This window comes from Fistularia commersonii, chromosome 21, assembly GCF_037954325.1.
Source record: "Fistularia commersonii isolate RoL2024-O1a breed Wild chromosome 21, RoL_Fcom_v1.0, whole genome shotgun sequence".
Lineage (NCBI taxonomy): Eukaryota > Metazoa > Chordata > Actinopteri > Syngnathiformes > Fistulariidae > Fistularia > Fistularia commersonii.
The window spans coordinates 935,874-952,500 of record NC_141304.1 but is presented as its reverse complement, the minus strand read 5'-3'; the positions used below and the strand labels follow the sequence as shown (position 1 = coordinate 952,500).

The 16,627-nt window shown below is 53.7% G+C and overlaps 2 protein-coding genes across 4 annotated transcripts in view; both read right to left on the bottom strand.

Annotated features, from left to right (window-relative positions):
• Window positions 1-4,061, bottom strand: part of sxph (saxiphilin) — a 6,133-nt gene extending 2,072 nt beyond the window's left edge. Inside the window, exons 1-11 of the mRNA XM_086168894.1 lie at window positions 3,919-4,061; window positions 3,594-3,757; window positions 3,187-3,286; window positions 2,940-3,119; window positions 2,696-2,858; window positions 2,542-2,606; window positions 2,308-2,465; window positions 2,050-2,236; window positions 1,820-1,968; window positions 1,650-1,740; window positions 41-88 (exon numbers count right to left, since the gene is read on the bottom strand). Of these exons, the coding sequence (XP_086025020.1) occupies window positions 41-88; window positions 1,650-1,740; window positions 1,820-1,968; window positions 2,050-2,236; window positions 2,308-2,465; window positions 2,542-2,606; window positions 2,696-2,858; window positions 2,940-3,119; window positions 3,187-3,286; window positions 3,594-3,757; window positions 3,919-3,973 (1,360 nt within the window). The 5' untranslated portion in view covers window positions 3,974-4,061. The remainder of the gene's footprint in view (window positions 1-40; window positions 89-1,649; window positions 1,741-1,819; window positions 1,969-2,049; window positions 2,237-2,307; window positions 2,466-2,541; window positions 2,607-2,695; window positions 2,859-2,939; window positions 3,120-3,186; window positions 3,287-3,593; window positions 3,758-3,918) is intronic.
• Window positions 4,062-4,163: 102 nt separating this feature from the next.
• sfi1 (SFI1 centrin binding protein) lies at window positions 4,164-16,619 on the bottom strand. 3 transcript variants are annotated; one of them, XM_086168891.1, is made up of 29 exons: window positions 16,501-16,619; window positions 16,169-16,354; window positions 16,018-16,089; window positions 15,842-15,952; window positions 15,679-15,773; window positions 15,489-15,606; window positions 15,314-15,416; window positions 13,358-13,514; window positions 13,121-13,282; window positions 12,968-13,038; window positions 12,807-12,899; window positions 11,398-11,495; window positions 11,255-11,321; window positions 11,052-11,182; window positions 10,894-10,975; window positions 9,576-9,754; window positions 9,428-9,503; window positions 8,327-8,422; window positions 8,179-8,255; window positions 8,002-8,104; window positions 7,678-7,929; window positions 7,534-7,608; window positions 7,349-7,423; window positions 7,110-7,261; window positions 6,877-7,041; window positions 5,047-5,215; window positions 4,856-4,971; window positions 4,677-4,776; window positions 4,164-4,392 (listed from the first exon to the last, which is right to left on the bottom strand). In XM_086168891.1, the coding sequence occupies exons 2-29, from the start codon at window positions 16,315-16,317 to the stop codon at window positions 4,168-4,170; spliced, it is 3,369 nt and encodes a 1,122-aa protein (XP_086025017.1). In that variant the 5' UTR covers window positions 16,318-16,354; window positions 16,501-16,619; the 3' UTR covers window positions 4,164-4,167. The 3 variants fall into 3 exon arrangements, with proteins under 3 accessions (XP_086025017.1, XP_086025019.1, XP_086025018.1); XM_086168893.1 differs by having other exon boundaries at window positions 6,973-7,041; XM_086168892.1 differs by lacking the exon at window positions 16,501-16,619 and having other exon boundaries at window positions 16,169-16,375.
• Between the last annotated feature and the right edge of the window lie 8 nt (window positions 16,620-16,627).

The following is a 16,627-nucleotide window of genomic DNA, read 5'->3' as shown; positions in this document are numbered from 1 at the left end:
TTGATCGCAGTTGTGAAAGGTGTTTGTTTCGTTTGGTTACCGTCTGTCTCCAGGTGAGTGGATCCTTCAGCCAGCTTACATTTACTCCCTGGAGGGAAGATGTCAAGAGGAGATAAACCCTGACCATCGAGGAGGAAAGTTTCTGAACTCACACATCTATAAAAATGCTTTCTCCTCCTCGAGCCACCTTTTATAGCTGTGGTGAGGTTTGCATGTCCTGATGATCCTGGGAACTCAGTTGTTGGCGGCTTTTGCCCCTGGTAGGGTCAACCAAAGACACCCAACAGGGAAAAACAGCAATGGAGTTGGTTTTCCCTTGCCCCGTTCTGGAGCTAGGACCAGGGGAAGGGGTCAGTGGTGAGCGCCTGGTGGCTGGGCCAGGACCCCCGGAGCCTGAAAAGACACCACGGGTCCACCTTCCCATCGGCTCACCACCCATAGGAGGGACTTGGAATGTCACCTCTGTTCCGGGGGAGGGCTCCAAAACCGGTTTCCCTTAAGAGGGGCTGGACTTTTTTGTACTCTGAAGTTGCCCCCAGTGACAGGTGCCAAGCAGGTGTGGGCATACTTTACCATGTCCCAGGGGAGGTGGGGGGACACTGAGTCCGAGTGAGCCATGTTCCGTGGCTCCTTTGTTGGGGTGGCAGACCAGAGCTAAGGCAGTTAGTCAAGGTAGTAACCCCAGAACTCTTTGGAGGTGACAGTGGACCACCTCTTCATCCTCCACAAGGCACTGGAGGGTGCAGTGGAGTTTGCCCAATCAGTCTACACTTGTCTGGTAGACTTGGAGGAAGCATTCGACCTTGTCCCTCACGGAGTCCTGGGAGGGGGGGTCTTAACAGGTTTCTAGGTGTAGCCGGGGCAATGAGGGGATCTGGTTCGGTAGCTCAAGGATTCGGTCTCTGCTTTTTGCAGACCAAGTGGTCCCTAGCCTTCATCCAACTGTGATCTCCAACTCTCATGGGAGCAGCTCACAGACGAAGCGGACAGGATGAAAGTCAGGATCGCAAAATCCAAGGCCGCGGTCCTCAGTTGGCAAAAGGTGGAGTGCTCTCTCTGGTTCAGGGATCAGATCCAGTGGAGAAGTTCAAGTATCGAGGGGTCTTGTTCACAAGTTGGGGGACAAAGAAGCAGGAGAACGACCGGTGAATCGATGTCACATCAGCAGTGATGTACACTCTGCATTGGGGAAGAAGAAAAAGCTGAGAACAAGTAGAAGCTCTCAATTTACTCTCAACGGAAGGAATCATGGATACAAGCAACTGAAACGAGTTTCCTCCACAAGCTGTCCTGGCTCTCCCTTTGTGATGGGGGGAAACCTCAGCAATCTGGGAGGGGCTCAGAGTAGAGCTGCTGCTCCTCTGCATCAAGAGAAGCTGGATGAAGGTGGTTAGGCATGTGGTGAGTATGCCTCCCTGATGAGGTGTTCTGGACATGTCCCAGCAGAAGGAGGACCCGGGAAAGACCCAGGAGACACTCGAGGGACTCTGTCTCTTGGCTGACCAGGGAACACCTCGGGATTCACCCAGACATGCTGGATCAACTGGAGAAGAAAGTGTCCCTGCTTCCACTTCAGTGGTTTCGTACATGTGGACGCTAGTAGGGGCCGTGGACACCTACCAGTCAAGGGTGCACTCGTGGATAATTACCGTAGTACTCTGTAACCACGGGAACCAGGCCGCATTTCCCGGCAATGAAGGAGTGAGTTGCGTCCAGAGAGACGGCGTCCACCTCGTCCCTCTGCAGCCAATCACAAGGTGCTGCGTGAACTAACGAGGAGGAAATTTCTTAAAGTATGAAGCCTTTGGACGGGACTCACCTTGATCTTCTCCACGCAGTCACGCATGGACGTCGCCCTCACGCACACCAGCGGGTCCGACTTGATGCTGAGGGCCCAACGCTCGCACTTCTTCTGCTCGGCGTGGCTGATGCAGCACCAGCGCACCACACTGTCCTCCAGGGAGCTTCCTGCGTGGACAGGACTTCCCGTTAGGGCCAACTGATCACTACTGGTGCAGCGATGTTGTCCCACCGGCAACCGCGGAGCACCTTCGTGGCCAAGACCCTTGAGGAGCGCTACGTAGTCCAGGCCCAGCACCTGGCTGACGTCCACGTCGTCCGCCAGGACCGACAGTTTATCCGCGGCGTCTCGGAAGAGCAGGTCCGCCTCCCCGAAGGAGGTGGAGTTGAAGAGCTGGAAGCGGTGCCTCTCCCGTCCTCGAGGTCCAAACAGCACCTACCAAAACCGGACTGCGGACTCGGCATTGACGTGGGCGTCCGGCCGATGACGGGGGCGGCGGGTCTTACCTGCGCCGTCACCAGGAACTTGCGGGCAAACTTGCGGAAGTTGAACCTGGTGACCACGCCAGCGCCCGGTCCGCGGCCCAGGTTGCAGGAGCGGTACTGGCCTAGGGGGGCGCGCGTCCCGTCCGTGCACAACAACTTGAGGCCGTCCTTCTCCGAATCTGGACCGTAGAATATCGGTTCAGTTATCAGCAATCATCAGTACAACCACGTGACCAGATCGCTAAGTGAGAGGACCTGGAAGTCCCTCCAGCGCCAGGTGATCCACAAAGGCCACGTCACCGGCTCCTTCCTGGAGGCACCTGTTCCAAAAAAAATAAAAAAACACGAGCTTGTCGGGTTAATTCCATTTTATTTTTGTGGCACGTTTTGCAGGAGGCAGCTGGGGCACCTGAGCGCCCCCTGGCTGCCGTAGAAGGGCTCGGAGTGGGAGGTTTCGCAGTGGAAGTTCCGGTGGCGGACGTAGGAACGCTGGCCGCGGCACAGCGCGCACAGCGGCGGCGCCATGGCGGCGGAGCCAGGGGCGCAGCTGGCGTTGAAGAAAGCGCTGACGTCTGGTGGGGGGACAAAAACGTCAGTCGCGACGTGGCGGCCTTGGGTTCGATCCCAGCTGCGCGCCGATCGGATGTCGTCACCCTGCGCCAGCGGTTGCTCCTTGGACCAGCTCAGGTGGTTGCGGGCCAGCAGGAAGCCGAGAGGGAGGCTCCAGCCGGCCGTCCACCGCAACCCGCTGTGGCAGCTCCGGAGGCCCCGCAGAGTCCGCACGTCCTTCACGCCGCCGTCCTTCACCACGGCCACGGACAGGACGCAACCCCCTGCGGACACATGCGCCATCAGCCCAGGCGGCGAGCCCGAGCAGAGGGAGTGCGCCGGAAGACCCACCATCTCCGTAGATCTCCTTGGCTACGGCGACCAGGCCGAACTGCTTGACCGCGGTGTAGACCTCCCCGGCGTCCAGGGTGACGACGTCTGCGCGGTTTGCCTGCGGGGAAGAAGTCGAGGCGGCTTTTGGGGTCTTACTCAGGTAGTTTTCCTTCAAGGAACATCCACCGCTGCAGGCCAGGGGACTCTTAGTCGTCATTCATGCGCTCGGACAATTTAATGTCTCCAATGAACCTCTTGCAAGCGTGAGAACCCTGAGGACTCTCATGCAGACATGGAGAGAACATGGAGACTCCACAAAGAAGGTTGTAACCACGGTTCAGGGATCTTCAGGGATCAGGGTTCTTCTCTGACGGACATCTGGAACCTTCACACCGGGACCCTGCGGTCCTGTAGGAGGTGCTCACCCGGATCCTGTTGATGCAGTCGCTCGTGCCGGACGCCAGGATGCACGAGAGCCTGGCGAAGGCGGCCACCGCGGCCGGCGGCAGCGCGGCCACCAGTGCCTTGGCCAGCTCGGCGCACTTCCTCTGCTCGGGCTCGGACACCGTGCACCAGCGGACCTTCTTGGCTGCGGCGGGAAACCGGATCGGTCGCGTGGTCGTCGCGCGGGAACAGAAGCACATGCCGACAGAGGTGCCGGGAGTTTATTAGAAAATGTCACGCCGTGATACAAACATAAGTTCTGACAGAATAACCAGGTGTAAGCGAACGGGCCGCAACCGGACTCACCGCTGACGGAGGCTAGCGGGAGCAGGAACAGGGCTACCAGGCAGAGGCCCTGCATGGCGGGGGGACGGAGAACCCGAGTCTGCCGCGGAGCTTTCGGACAACAGCGACTTTCCCCTAACAATCCACTCTTGTGCAAGAGCGGCCCCGCCGGACGTCATCAGCTTTTCGCACACATGGAAAGATTTAGCAACATCTGTAACAGGGACACCCCCTCCCCCCGAACCCCCCGAAGGCCAGCTGCTTGGTTTTTCAAGTCCGATGAAGAGGAGGCGGCGGCTCCGGTGGTGCCGCCGGGACCCAAACGTCCTTCCAAACAGGGTTTACGGGGTAGAGTCCTGGACCAGGACTCTTTGCAGCTGCAGGATGATGGGCCTGCAGGGCGGCCTTCAAATTCGTGATCCTCTGCTCCTGCTGCAGGACGCCGGGTCTTCGGGACTCTAGGTCAGCCGCCAGGCTGCGGATCTTCTGCTCCAGCTGCGGACCAGAAGGGCAGAACCTTCAGATACTTCGGTACTCCACCCCATACTCTAAACTAAAGTACCTTCATTTCCGGACTTTTTTTTTAACCATGTGGCTAATTTATAGATTCCTTTTGGGCCTAACGAGCTTCGCATCGCCAAAACATTGACAAAACGGCTTATAAACAAGTGCGGCCTGTGAATGTACACGTCGATTTATTTAGTTACTTTTAACCCCTGCGGCTTATAATCAGGTGCGCCCAATAGTCCAGAAATGATGTCATGAGTATTTCCTCCTACCTCCTTCAGGTTCTGGTAGACGGAGGTTTTCTCCGGGCCGTCCTGGTCCGTGTTGATCCGCAGCCAACCTTCATACACCTCCTGGATCATCCGCCACGTCCTGCCCCCCCCAGCACACAGATGAGAACCAAGGTACCCCTGGAAAGCCCCCTCCCACGCCACCCCCTGACCCGACGCACTTGAGCTGCTTCCTGTCTTCGTGGAACTGGACCATGTCGTCACGAATGCGCCGCACCTCCGTCATCAGCGTGGAGTACGGGTCCGGCCCGGTATCTCCGACACCACCGTCCCTAGACTGGAAACAGGACAAAGCAGGACGTAAGTCGGGACGGCCACACAATGCCTGTCGGCGCAGGGATCAGGTCCCTACCCGGTTGATCATGAAGGCGGCGGGGGGCAGGAGGAGGTCCTGGTTCTGGGATGCACGGCGGGGGTTCGGGTCGAGTCCAGAGGGCAACGCCATGGGAACCACAGCAGGTCGGGGGCTGCGCCGCACCTCCTGGAGCCAGGCAGGGTGCAGGCCAGAGAGCCTTGGGGCGCTGCAGAAAGGATCAGACGTATTTTCAGCGCTGTACCTGAACACACCATGCCCATCTCGAGGGGCGTTCCATCACTGTCTTCTTCTTTTCCTATGGGTTTTCCCTTCAGGAGTCTCCACAGCGAATCCACCTTCTCCATCTAACCCTATTATCTGTATCCTCCTCTCTCACACCAACTAGTTTCATATCCTCTCTTACTACGTCCATACATCTTCTCTTTGGTCTTCCTCTAGACCTCCTGCCTGGCAGCTCCACCTTCAGCAACCTTCTACCCAGATCTTCACCATGGTTTGGATTTGAACAGAACTGTGTTCATGTCCAAACCATCTCAGTCATCACTTTGTCTCGGTCATACATGTCCTGCACCCCTGTGACGAATTCTCCTTTTCCTTTCGGCAACCAATATATTCACTGTCCCTCCTCTTACAACCCTGCAACGTTTCCACCTCAACCACCGGCTCATTCAGTGGATCATCAGCTTCCACGCCAACAGATGCCAGAAGGTTCCGGGGAACAACGTCCAAACTGCATCCGGTCCTCCGGACGTCCACACCACCATAGAGGGGGAGCCAGTAGAAACAAAATATTCTTCATACACCTAAAATACTCTAAAAACACTGAAAATACTCAAAAACATCCAAAATACTTCTAAATACACCTAAAATACTCACAAACACCCCAAATATTCTAAATACACCAAAAAATACTCAAAAACATCCAAAATACTTTAAATGCACCTCAAGTACTCCAAAATATTTTAAATACATCTGAAATACTCAAAAACATCCAAAATACTCTTAATGCACCTAAAATACACAAAAACACCTCCAATATTCTAAATACACCAAAAAATACTCAAAAACATGCAAAATACTCTATATACGCCTAGAAACTCCAAATACACCTAAAATACTTCTAAATACACCTAGAATATTCAAAAACATCCAAAATACTCTAAATACAGTTAAAATACTCTAAATACACCCAAACTATGCAAAATAACCCAAAATACTTCTAAATGCACCTCAAATACTCAAAAACACCCCAAATATTCTTCATACATCGAAAATACTCCAAAACATTCAAAATACTCTAAATATACCTAAAATACTTGAAATACACATAAAATACTTCTAAATACACCTAAAATACTCAAAAGCAGCCAAAATACTCTATATACACCTAAAAACTCTAAATACACCTAAAAACTCTAAATACACCTGACATACTCAAAAACATCCAAAATACTCTAAATACACCTAAAATACTCTAAATACACCTAAAATACTCTAAATACATCCAAAATATGCAAAAACACCCAAAAGACTTCTGAATGCACCTCAAATACTCAAAAACACCCCAAATATTCTTCATACACCGAAATCAAAAATACTCTAAATGCACCTAAAGTACTCTTGACACTCTGTAAAAACACCCAAAATACATCTAAATACACCCAAAGTACTCAAAAACAACCAAAATACTCTAAACACACCCGGAATATTCTAAAATCTCCCAAAATACTTTAAAAGACACCCCAGATACCCTGAAAAGAGCTGCCCGTTACTTGGAGACGCCTCAAACCACCCATGGAACACTGCGGTAACCGTGGTAACCATGGTAACCATGGTTACCATGTGACGTGCGCGGCGGTTCCTCGCCTGAGGGTTTCTAAGGACGCAGCCGTGGAAGCCGAGGAGGCGGGAGGTGGTTTCCAGCCCGGGTTCGGACCGGACCGCGGCGGGAAGGCCTGGTACCTGCTGCTTCCGGGGGGCGGAGCCTCGTCCAGGCGCCGCGGCAGACGGCGGGGCGAACGGAAGGAGAGCCTTGAAGAGACCAGAAGGGGGGTTAAAACCAGAACCTGCACCGATCCGGACCCCCGTCCCGGGCTTACATGCTCCTGAGCGTGGGCTCCGGGGCGACCAACTCTTCTGGAACCCTCTCGGAACCGGGCCCGCGGAAGGTCAGGGATTCGGTTGCGTCGGCTTCCACCTCGCGCGCCGCGCTCCGCCGCTCCGTAACCCAGCGCCTCCACGCCAGAAACACCTGGAACAGGTCGCCACGGCAACACAACCGCACGCTACATCAATGGAGCGGCTTATCGCTGCACAAGGGGGGCGGGCGGAGCCTTACCTTAGCCTGCAGGGCGAAGGCCCAGTGCCAGAGGGCGCGCACCGACTGCTCCGACGCCCTGCGCCGGCGCCGCAACTGCGGAACAGGAAGTAAACAATAAATACAACCGCCACTTCCGGATCAGACCCGAGCACCCCTATCGGGCGGCTTTGGGTGGATTCGGACAAACGGGCACTCGAAGCAACCTTTAGCGTCCACTCATCGAAGAAGGTCCGGTAGGTCTTTAGCCTCAGCAGCAGGTCCGCCTGCTTCTCCGTCACCTGTCAACAAACACATGTTCAGAAGCCTCACCGGTCGTCTCTGCGTCTGCGGGTGGGAAAGAGGCTGACCTCGTGTCCGAAGGGGTCGCCGTGGTTCCCGCCGCGGGCGACCAACGCCTTGGAGAGCAGCTTGAGCATGTGGTGCCTCCTGGCTCTGTCCTGGTTCCTGCGTTCGTCGCGCGCCGCACCGCTGCGCGCGCGCCACAACCTGAAAGCCCACAGCAGCAGCTGGTGGCGCTCGGATACCGTCGGGTTCCCGCCGTCCTTCCCTACCCTGCCGAGCTGCGCAAGAGTCGTCTCCGCCCTCCACGCCGTCAGCACCTGGAGTTGGAAATCCCGCGTGTCCAGGAGGGAAAGTTCTGGAACAGATGAATGTGATGACGTCGGTGGCACCTGAAGCTGCAGGCGGTGCTGGTGATGGCGCTGGGCTTGTTGCTCGCGCAGGCGTGCCTCCGCTAGCAGGGCGGAGTTCTTCTTCCAGGCGGACAAAACCTCCCTGCAGAAGGGAAGACGAGTCCAGACTGAGTCGACCGAGGGTTCGAACCAGCGACCCGACGGGCGTCTCCGTACCCGAGGAGGTGCCGCGCTCGCTGTCGGTAGAGGTCGTCGGCGTGATCGGAGAGGTGGCGCTTCTGCAGGTGGTGTTCCTGGAGAACGCGGTAACTCGACGTCAGGACCGCGGTGACCGGCGGCTAAGAGCGCGAGGGGAAAGCAATACCTTCCAGGCGGCGAAGGCCCGTCTGGTGAGCGAAGCCTCGTGGTGGCGCCGCATCTGTTCCAGTCTGGTTCCCTTAACTCTGCGGCTCTGAACAAACTGAGGAAACAAAGAAGAGACGCCCCGTGGCTCGGGGTCACCGGGGATGTTTGGCGCCTGCTCTCTCTTCCATCTCCAGCTCAACTGCGGTCAACTTGTGTAAAAAAAACTGATGTGGTAATGCTAACTGACAGTAGAATCCTATTCACGCATGCTAACATTAGCTGGAAGAACTGCCAGGGGCTGAATATGGATAGCGCCAATGCTAACTGACAGGTAGAATCCATTTCATACATGCTAACATTAGCAAGAAGAACTGCCAGTGGCTTAATATTGATAGTTGTAATGCTAATTGAGGGTAGAATCCTATTCTTGCATGCTAACGTTAGCTCGAAGAACTGCCAGGGGCTAAATATGGATAGCAGCAATGCTAACTGACAGGTAGAATCCAATTAACACAGGCTAACATTAGCAAGAAGAAGTTCCACCTGCGAAATATTGATCGCAGTAATGCTAAGTGACAGGTAAGATCCTATTCAAGCATGCTAATATGAGCTAGAAGAACTGCCAGGGACTAAATATGGATAGCGGCAATGCTAACTGACAGGTAGAATCCTATTCATACATGCTAACATTAGCCGGAAGAACTGCTGCTGGCTAAATATTGATAGCGGTAATGCTAAATGACAGGTAAGATCCTATTCATGCATGCTAACGTTAGCTGGAAGAACTGCCAGGGGCTAAATATAGATAGCAGCAATGCTAACTGACAGGTAGAATCCAATTAACACTGGCTAACATTAGCAAGAAGAACTGCCAGTGGCTAAATATTGATAGTTGTAATGCTAATTGAAGGTAGAATCCTATTCATGCATGCTAACATTCCTGGATTTGGATTTCAAAACAAACTGACTTCACTATCTTTATATTTCTGTTCTGTTTTTAAACGCTTTAGAAGATCATTAAGAAGCTTCAGCGGGATCTGAGATTCTTCCCCGTCCTGCTGTTTCTCCAAACACCTTTCTGGTTCCAGACCATCAACGACTCCCGCAAGACTGAGCTCACCTTCTTCCACTTTTCCATCGCCCATCTTGTCCGGCGCCGGTCGCCATGACGACGGGCCAGCTCCTCCCTGGTCCTCCTGAAGGGGAACGCAAAGGCGTGAAGACGCCGGCGGGTGGAAGCCGGACCGGCGGCCGCCGAGCCTCCCCACCTGTCCGTCAGCCGGGAGGCGGCGTCCCTCCACTGCGTCACGGCCTTGCGGAGAAGCGTGTGCACGTGCAGGCGGTCCGCCGCCCGCCGCTTCTCCTGCTCCTCCATCAGCAGCTCCATCCCACGCCGCCACCTGGTCCAGGCTCTCAGGACCCGTCGCTGGTCGTGGTGAAGAACCGCCTGGCGGCAAAGTCGTCCGTCTTAGTGGTCGTTGCCCAGAACCCCCCCCCACGCTCCCACCAGCCTCTGTGGACCACCAGATGGAGAACCTCTGGAGACCTGATGGTCCATGTCTGCGCTAGATCTCAGGTGGCACCAGGAGTCAGCACTTCACCTCAGAGGAGGAAGGTTCTGGGTTCTGATCCTCAATGTTGATCGCGCTCCCTCTTTGTGGAGTCTTCATGTTCTCCTCTAAATGTTCTCCCACCTGGGTTCTTTCTGCATGTTCTCTAGATCTTCTCCTGCCTGGGTTCTCTCCATCGTCTTCCATCTCTGGAGCACACCAACACAAGCTATGGGTGGTTCTCCTGGGGCTGGCATCTGAAGGACCACCATCCTGATCACTCTGTCTGACCTGGTTCACTTGTGCACACCTTCTGAATGATGCCTTCAGGGACTGTATGACACCTTCAAGGTGTGGATGATACCTTCAGGGTCTGTATGACACCTTCAAGGTGTGGATGATGCCTTCAGGGTCTAAATCATGGGTATCAAACTTGCATTTTCTTGTATTTTTCTCCACAGCGAGTCCCATCGTGGCACCCAAACTTGCTGCATCCACACCGAAACATACATGTCTATTAACCTCAACCAACAAACAAGACTTTCTCTTGGAAAACCCGTCCAATTTTCTCTTTTTTTGACAACAACATCTTGCAGATGAGGGTGTCGGGGCCAACAGGAAGGCAGGTACATTTTTAACAATCAGACAAAATGCTGTTTCCAGAGCACATTGCTGCCTTCTGCTGGAAGTTGTGAGTCACAGTGTTGTGCCGTGTTGCTAACACCAACTGAAACAGTGCACCGCTAGCAGACAACTTATTTTAATAAAGTAGTGCATGATTTTTATGCATTATTTCAAATTGGAAATTTATTCCGAGGGCTGGATTGGACCTCCTGGCGGGCCGGTATCGGCCCGCGGGCCGTACGTTTGACGCCCCTGCTCGAAATGATGCCTTCACGGTGTGGAAAACCTATTTTAACTGGTTTCCGTGAGGTGAGGGATCATTATGGGATTATTAAGGGACAAAAAGGTTGCGGGAGAAGTAAAAAAAACAACAGGACCAGGAGGATGAAGCCGGAGGAGACGTTCATCTTACCTTCTGCTGCGATGCCCCGGCCTCCTTGTTCCTCTCCGCCCGCCGCCACCAGGCGTAGAACGCCCGGTTGCACCGCCGCCGCCTGGCGACACAGTCGACAAAATCAGCGGCGCCTTCCGGAGAGATCTCCGGTGGGTCCGACGGCGGGGTCCCCTCACCGGTCGTAGGCGTCGGCCCTGATTCGCCGCTCCCTCCGGAGCTTCCTCCGCAGGGCCAACGCCCCCCAGGCGCGGAGGTGACGCGGCACGAGGCGGCGGGCGAAGCAGCGGTCGGCGCGGCGCTCCGACTCCTGCGGCACGGAAGGGACAACGTGGGGTCGGCGTTCGGTTCGGCTGGCGGTTAAATCACGGCGAGGCGGCACCTGGTCGTCTCTCTGCTCCCTCCCCTTCTTCCTCCAGATGTGGAAGTAGCGTCTCAGCAAGAACGTGCTGTCCAGAGAAAACAAGGCGTTCAAATGACGGACTACGGACGCAAACCTGGACAAGCCCGGGAGGGTGCGCTCACCCGTGGTCCGTCAGCAGGACTCCGGTCAGCTGCTGGAAGCCCAGGTCCTCGGCCTCCTCCAGACGCTCCTGCCACAGCTTCCAGTGCCGCTCCAACATCTGGGGAAACGTCGGAGTCAGAGTTACGCGGCGTCGCTCGGCGGCCTCCGTTGTGCACGGGTGGCTTCCAGATCGTTCCCGAGCGGGTTTCTTCACGTCTCCAGCTGCACTCTCCCTGCACCTACCGAGGCTACCTTCCCGACACCAGGAGGCCGTCGCCCGGTTGAGCTAACATGCTACCGTTAGCCAAATTTAACCAGACCCACGCTAACAAACAGCGCGTAGCAAACAAACTAGCTTTCCACGCACCATCCATGCCTTCAAGGTCTTTATGATGCCTTCATGGGGTGAAGGACACCTTCACGATCTGCGTGATGCCTTAACTGTCTACATGATGCATTCATGATCTGCATGATGGCCTCACGGCCTACGTGATGCCTTCACGCGAAACGTGAGGCCTTCACTCAGATGAGTGATGGCCTCACGGTTCGCGTGAAGGCCTCATGGTCTACATCTTAACACCCAAAGAGCCATTTGGACCCGGTTTCCTCGGAAAAGAAAACACCGGGAGCCGCAATTACTTTTTGACGTCTAAAATAAAGGTACCACTGTATATATTGCTTTTTATTACCTTTACACTTTGTATAAACAAGTGTGTTGCTTCTGAAATTCACAAAGTATCACAGAGAAAATTAAATTTTATTTATGTAATGAACTCATTTTGAGCTTTGGGCTTTCAGAGCGTGTAGCGGAGCCTTGACCTGAATTTTAAAAATAAAATTGTGAAAAAAAATCACTGTGTCAGTAAACAATAAAAAAATAAATATTTGCAAAATATCTTCATAAATATTTATTTTACCTGGTTTATGGGACTTCTGCTGCTGAACTTCTGCAAATCGGGACTTTACCGGCTGGCGGGTATACCGGCTTCCGCCAGTGTGACGTTATTTTGAGCGGCGAAAAATAATAAATATAATTTTATTTAATATTTCAAGATACTTAGAACTAAAAGTTAAAAAAAGGAATTAACACAAATGAAATACACTTCAATTAAATATTTATAATTTATTTTCCCAAGCCGCTCGGAGCCGCAGTGTAAAGATGTTAGCGCCGCGGGTCGCCGACCCCTGGTTTACGCGATGCCTTCACAGCCTGCGTGATGGCCTGCATGATGGCCTCACAGCCTGCGTGATGGCCTCACGGTTCACGTGACGCCTTCACTGCTTATGTGAAGCCTTCACATTCTGTGCAATGGCCTTCACTACCTGCTTGATCATCCTACACTTTCACCCCTTCACACCCTCTAGTCTGAGGAGGCCGGTGCAGTGACGGGGGTGCGAGTCGCTTCCAGAAGGGATCGGGGCTACTTACGCTCCGGTGGAAATGTCGGTCGGCGGCGTCGGCGTTGAGCCGGTGCACTTTGTTCCGGAGCAGGTTCAGGCGGAGCCCCCGCAGTCCAAGGCGCTGCAGAGACACGAGCATCCTGAGGTCAGATCCCCAGTCCCGTCCCCCTCCGCCGGCCCGGGTCTCACCTGTAGATGTAGACTGCGGTGCCGACCGGCCGCCAGGCGTCTGTCGGCCGCTTCCCGGCGCAACGCCACATCTGCCGGTGAGCTGAGGAAGCGACGCGGCGTGGAAGCGCCATGCACTCGCAGGGAAGAAACTCGGACTCACGGAAAGGATACAGGTCTTCCAGTGCCGCAGGGCTCTACGCTGACGGTTGCCTACGGCCAAATGCCCGGCGGCTTGCAACCGACCCGCCTCGCACCGCCGGCGCCGCAGCGCGCCGCTCCATAACCTCCAGCAGGCCGCCATCAGGTGGAGGCGACGGGCACGCTCCGCCGCGGCTGGGAGGACAGATAGCAACGAAGCTTAGCATCGAGTCCACCCCGGGTGGGGATTCGGCGTGGACGCCGGCTCACCTCCTGACTTCTTCTTGGTTCTTCGACAGGAGACGTAACTCCTCCACCGACACCAGGATGTCCTCTTGCGTCTGATGATGAAGCCCAGCCAGGCCTTGGATTCCTCTTTCCTCTGGGAACGAGCGGCGGCGTGCGTCTCCTTCCATCGAAGCCAAGCCTTCGGGAGATGTTTTGAAAAAACAAGATGGAGAAGGGCGGTCAGGCTTTGGCGGCGGAGATGTTGGCAAAGCCTGAACGGATCCATGAGCCGACTGGAAACCTCCCGAATGTCAAGAACTCACTCCGGCCAGGCGACTTTTCAATAAAACTGGATTTGACCTCTGATCACGTTAAGATTGCCTCTCCAACGGCGTCACAACTAACTCCACATGCCGACCATCAACGAGACTGTACATTTGATTGGCGCTACAAGAGTACCTTGTTTGCTACTTGCAACACAGTTTTGGAAAAAAACATTTCCAGTACCTATTTGCGGATGCTACTGGTATGGATTTAATTAAAGGTTAGATTTATTTCGATACTTTTTGGCCGCTGCGGCTTATATTCAGGAGCGCCCAATAGTCTGGAAAATACAGCAATATTGTAAGTGCCAAATACAGGGGGTGACGATAATATTAAAATAAACGCGGAGTTGTGAGTGGGTATGTATTGTACGTGCTTAGAGTTGGACTATATTTGTGCACATATAAACATGAAAGTAAAAAAGGTAAAATAGCACAGTATAAAAGGCCGATATGTATGCAAATCCTGTACGGTACAAACGGTGTTTGGCTTCACGACGAAACCCCATCGTTCAGGGAGGACCGCCTGTAGACAAGAGTAATGGTTGGATTCTGATGAAATACTGTGAACTGACATCTTCTTTTCTGTTGGGCTTTTCCCTTCAGGATCTCCACAGCGAATCCACCTTCTCCATGTAACCCTATTCTCTGGATCCTCCTCTCTAACACCAACTAACTTCATATCCTCTCTCACGATGTCCATACATCTTCTCTTTGGTCTTCATTTAGACCTCCTGCCTGGCAGCTCCACCTTCAGCAACTTTCTCCCCAGATCTTCACCATGGTTTGGATATGAACAGAGGAGTGCTCATGTCCAAACCATCTCAGGCATTCATGTTAACTCGGTCATACATGTCCTGCCCCCCTAGTGACAAATTCTCCTTTTCCTTTGGGCTTTTCCCTGCAGGGGTCTCCACAGCGAATCCACCTTCTCCATCTAACTCTATTCTCTGGATCCTCCTCTCTCACACCAACTCACTTCATATCCTCTCTCACGAGGTCCATAATCTTCCTATCCATCCTGAAACCTCAGCATCTCCATCACTGCGATCTCCAGCTCTGCCTCCTGTCTTTTGGTCATTGTTTGTAGACCATCTCACCCCTGTCTCCTCCACCTTTTCCTTCTGTTCTGGCTGATAGTCTTCTATCTCTTCGTACCCCTGTCACTTTTCTCCACCCATTCCAACCTGTTTGAACCCGTTTCTTCCCGTCTTCTCGACACTCTCTGGACAATTGAGCCCAAGCACCTAAAATCCTCCACCTTCTCGATCTCCACTCCCTGTAGCCTGAGCGTTCCACTCACTCACACACACACATATATTCTGTCTTCATTCCTCTCCTTTCCAGAGCATACCTCCACCTCTCCAGATGTTCCTCTACCTGGTCCCTGCTCTCACGACAGATCACAATGTCATCTGCAAACATCATGATCTGTGGAGATTCTGCTCTAACCTCATCGGTCACAAGAAGGTGCTCAGAGCAGATCCCTGCCGGAGTCCCACCTCCACCTTTAACTTCTCTGTTCCCCTGCGCCTCTAACTGGTCCGCAGAAACATTTTCACGCATAAAAGCGGCGCCTGGTACAAAAAAAAGGTTGCCGACCGCTGCATTAAAATGCTAAATATGAAGAGCATCTCCTCTGAGATGTGGTGTGTGCTCCTGACCACATTAGTACCCTTCTCTTGAGATGCAGAGTCCAGTTCTTCACGGCCCAGACCTCCAGGACACGGACACACCGCCGCTTCCCCAGCCGTGACTGCCACAAACTCCACGCCGACCTGGCAGTTGAGAAGCGGGTGTTGAGCGCCGAAGAACGAAGCGTCGCGAGCGCAGACGGGCGGCGATCTCACCGCACGACGGCCAGCCGCTTCTGCGCCAGGGCCGATTCACCGTTCCTGTTTTTCACCTTCTTCAACTCCATGAAAACCAACCAGCCGGCCCAAACGCGACACATCCGCTTCTTGTCGGCTGGAAGGTAAAACAGAGCCGTCACGTCCGAGAAGAGAAGATGTCGGTTAAAAGCAGGAGGTGAGAATCTACCCAAGGATTGAGCTCTTTGGACTTTGCTCCTCTCATCCCTCTGCAGAGACATGAACATCCGCCAGTGCCGGATGGTCAAATAGCACAGGTGATACCTGGGTTGCAGAGATGAATGTTAGTTTTTTCTCAACGCGACAGCAGGAGGGGGGTCACGGACGCCGACCTGTAGTGACACATCGCACGCAGCGTGAGACTCCACTCCCTCCTGGACGTCCACCACTCCTCTTTCCATCCTTCGAAGGTCTTCCGCAGGACCACGAGGTTATAGTGGCTCCTGCAGACAAACAACTCGAGTAGAACCGCTTCCCGCGACTTCACGGTGCAAAACAAAACGGTTACCTGGCTGCGTGGGGGAGAATTCGCCCGAAGCAGTTTCGTATCCATATGGACAGGAACTTCCTCGCCAAATGCCTGAGACGGCGTGACAAGTCAGCACATGGATGCAATGACGGAATCCAAAGCAAGCAGACGCTTATAGTGCAATATTCACCTTATCCTCAACTCCTTGAGTCTTCCACCTTTGTTCCAGTTGTAGCCCACTTTGTATAAGACCTTTCTGGGTATTTTGCAGTCACCTGCAGGCGTGATGCTCTGTGTTCTGGCCTTGGGAGCAGCTGACTGTCTGCAGTTACTGTGCATGATCTGACAAGCCTGCAGACTCACAAGTGAGTGCAATCTAGACAGAGAAAGAAAGAAAGAAAAAACAACCCACTAAAACGTGATTGCCTTGCATCCATGTTCGAGAAGTGTTTGTACCTTGTTGCATGGTGCACTGGGGAGGAGGGGGGGTGTTTCATGCATTCACTTGTTAGCGATCTTTACCTCCTCGCTGCTTCGTTTCGGGACAAAACACGGCGTTTTCAGAGCCGCATGTCTGTGTCCCGCAGAGAAACCGCAAAACACATCGACTCGGAAACAGTTGGTGTGTTTGGTTCTGCCGGAGGAGGTG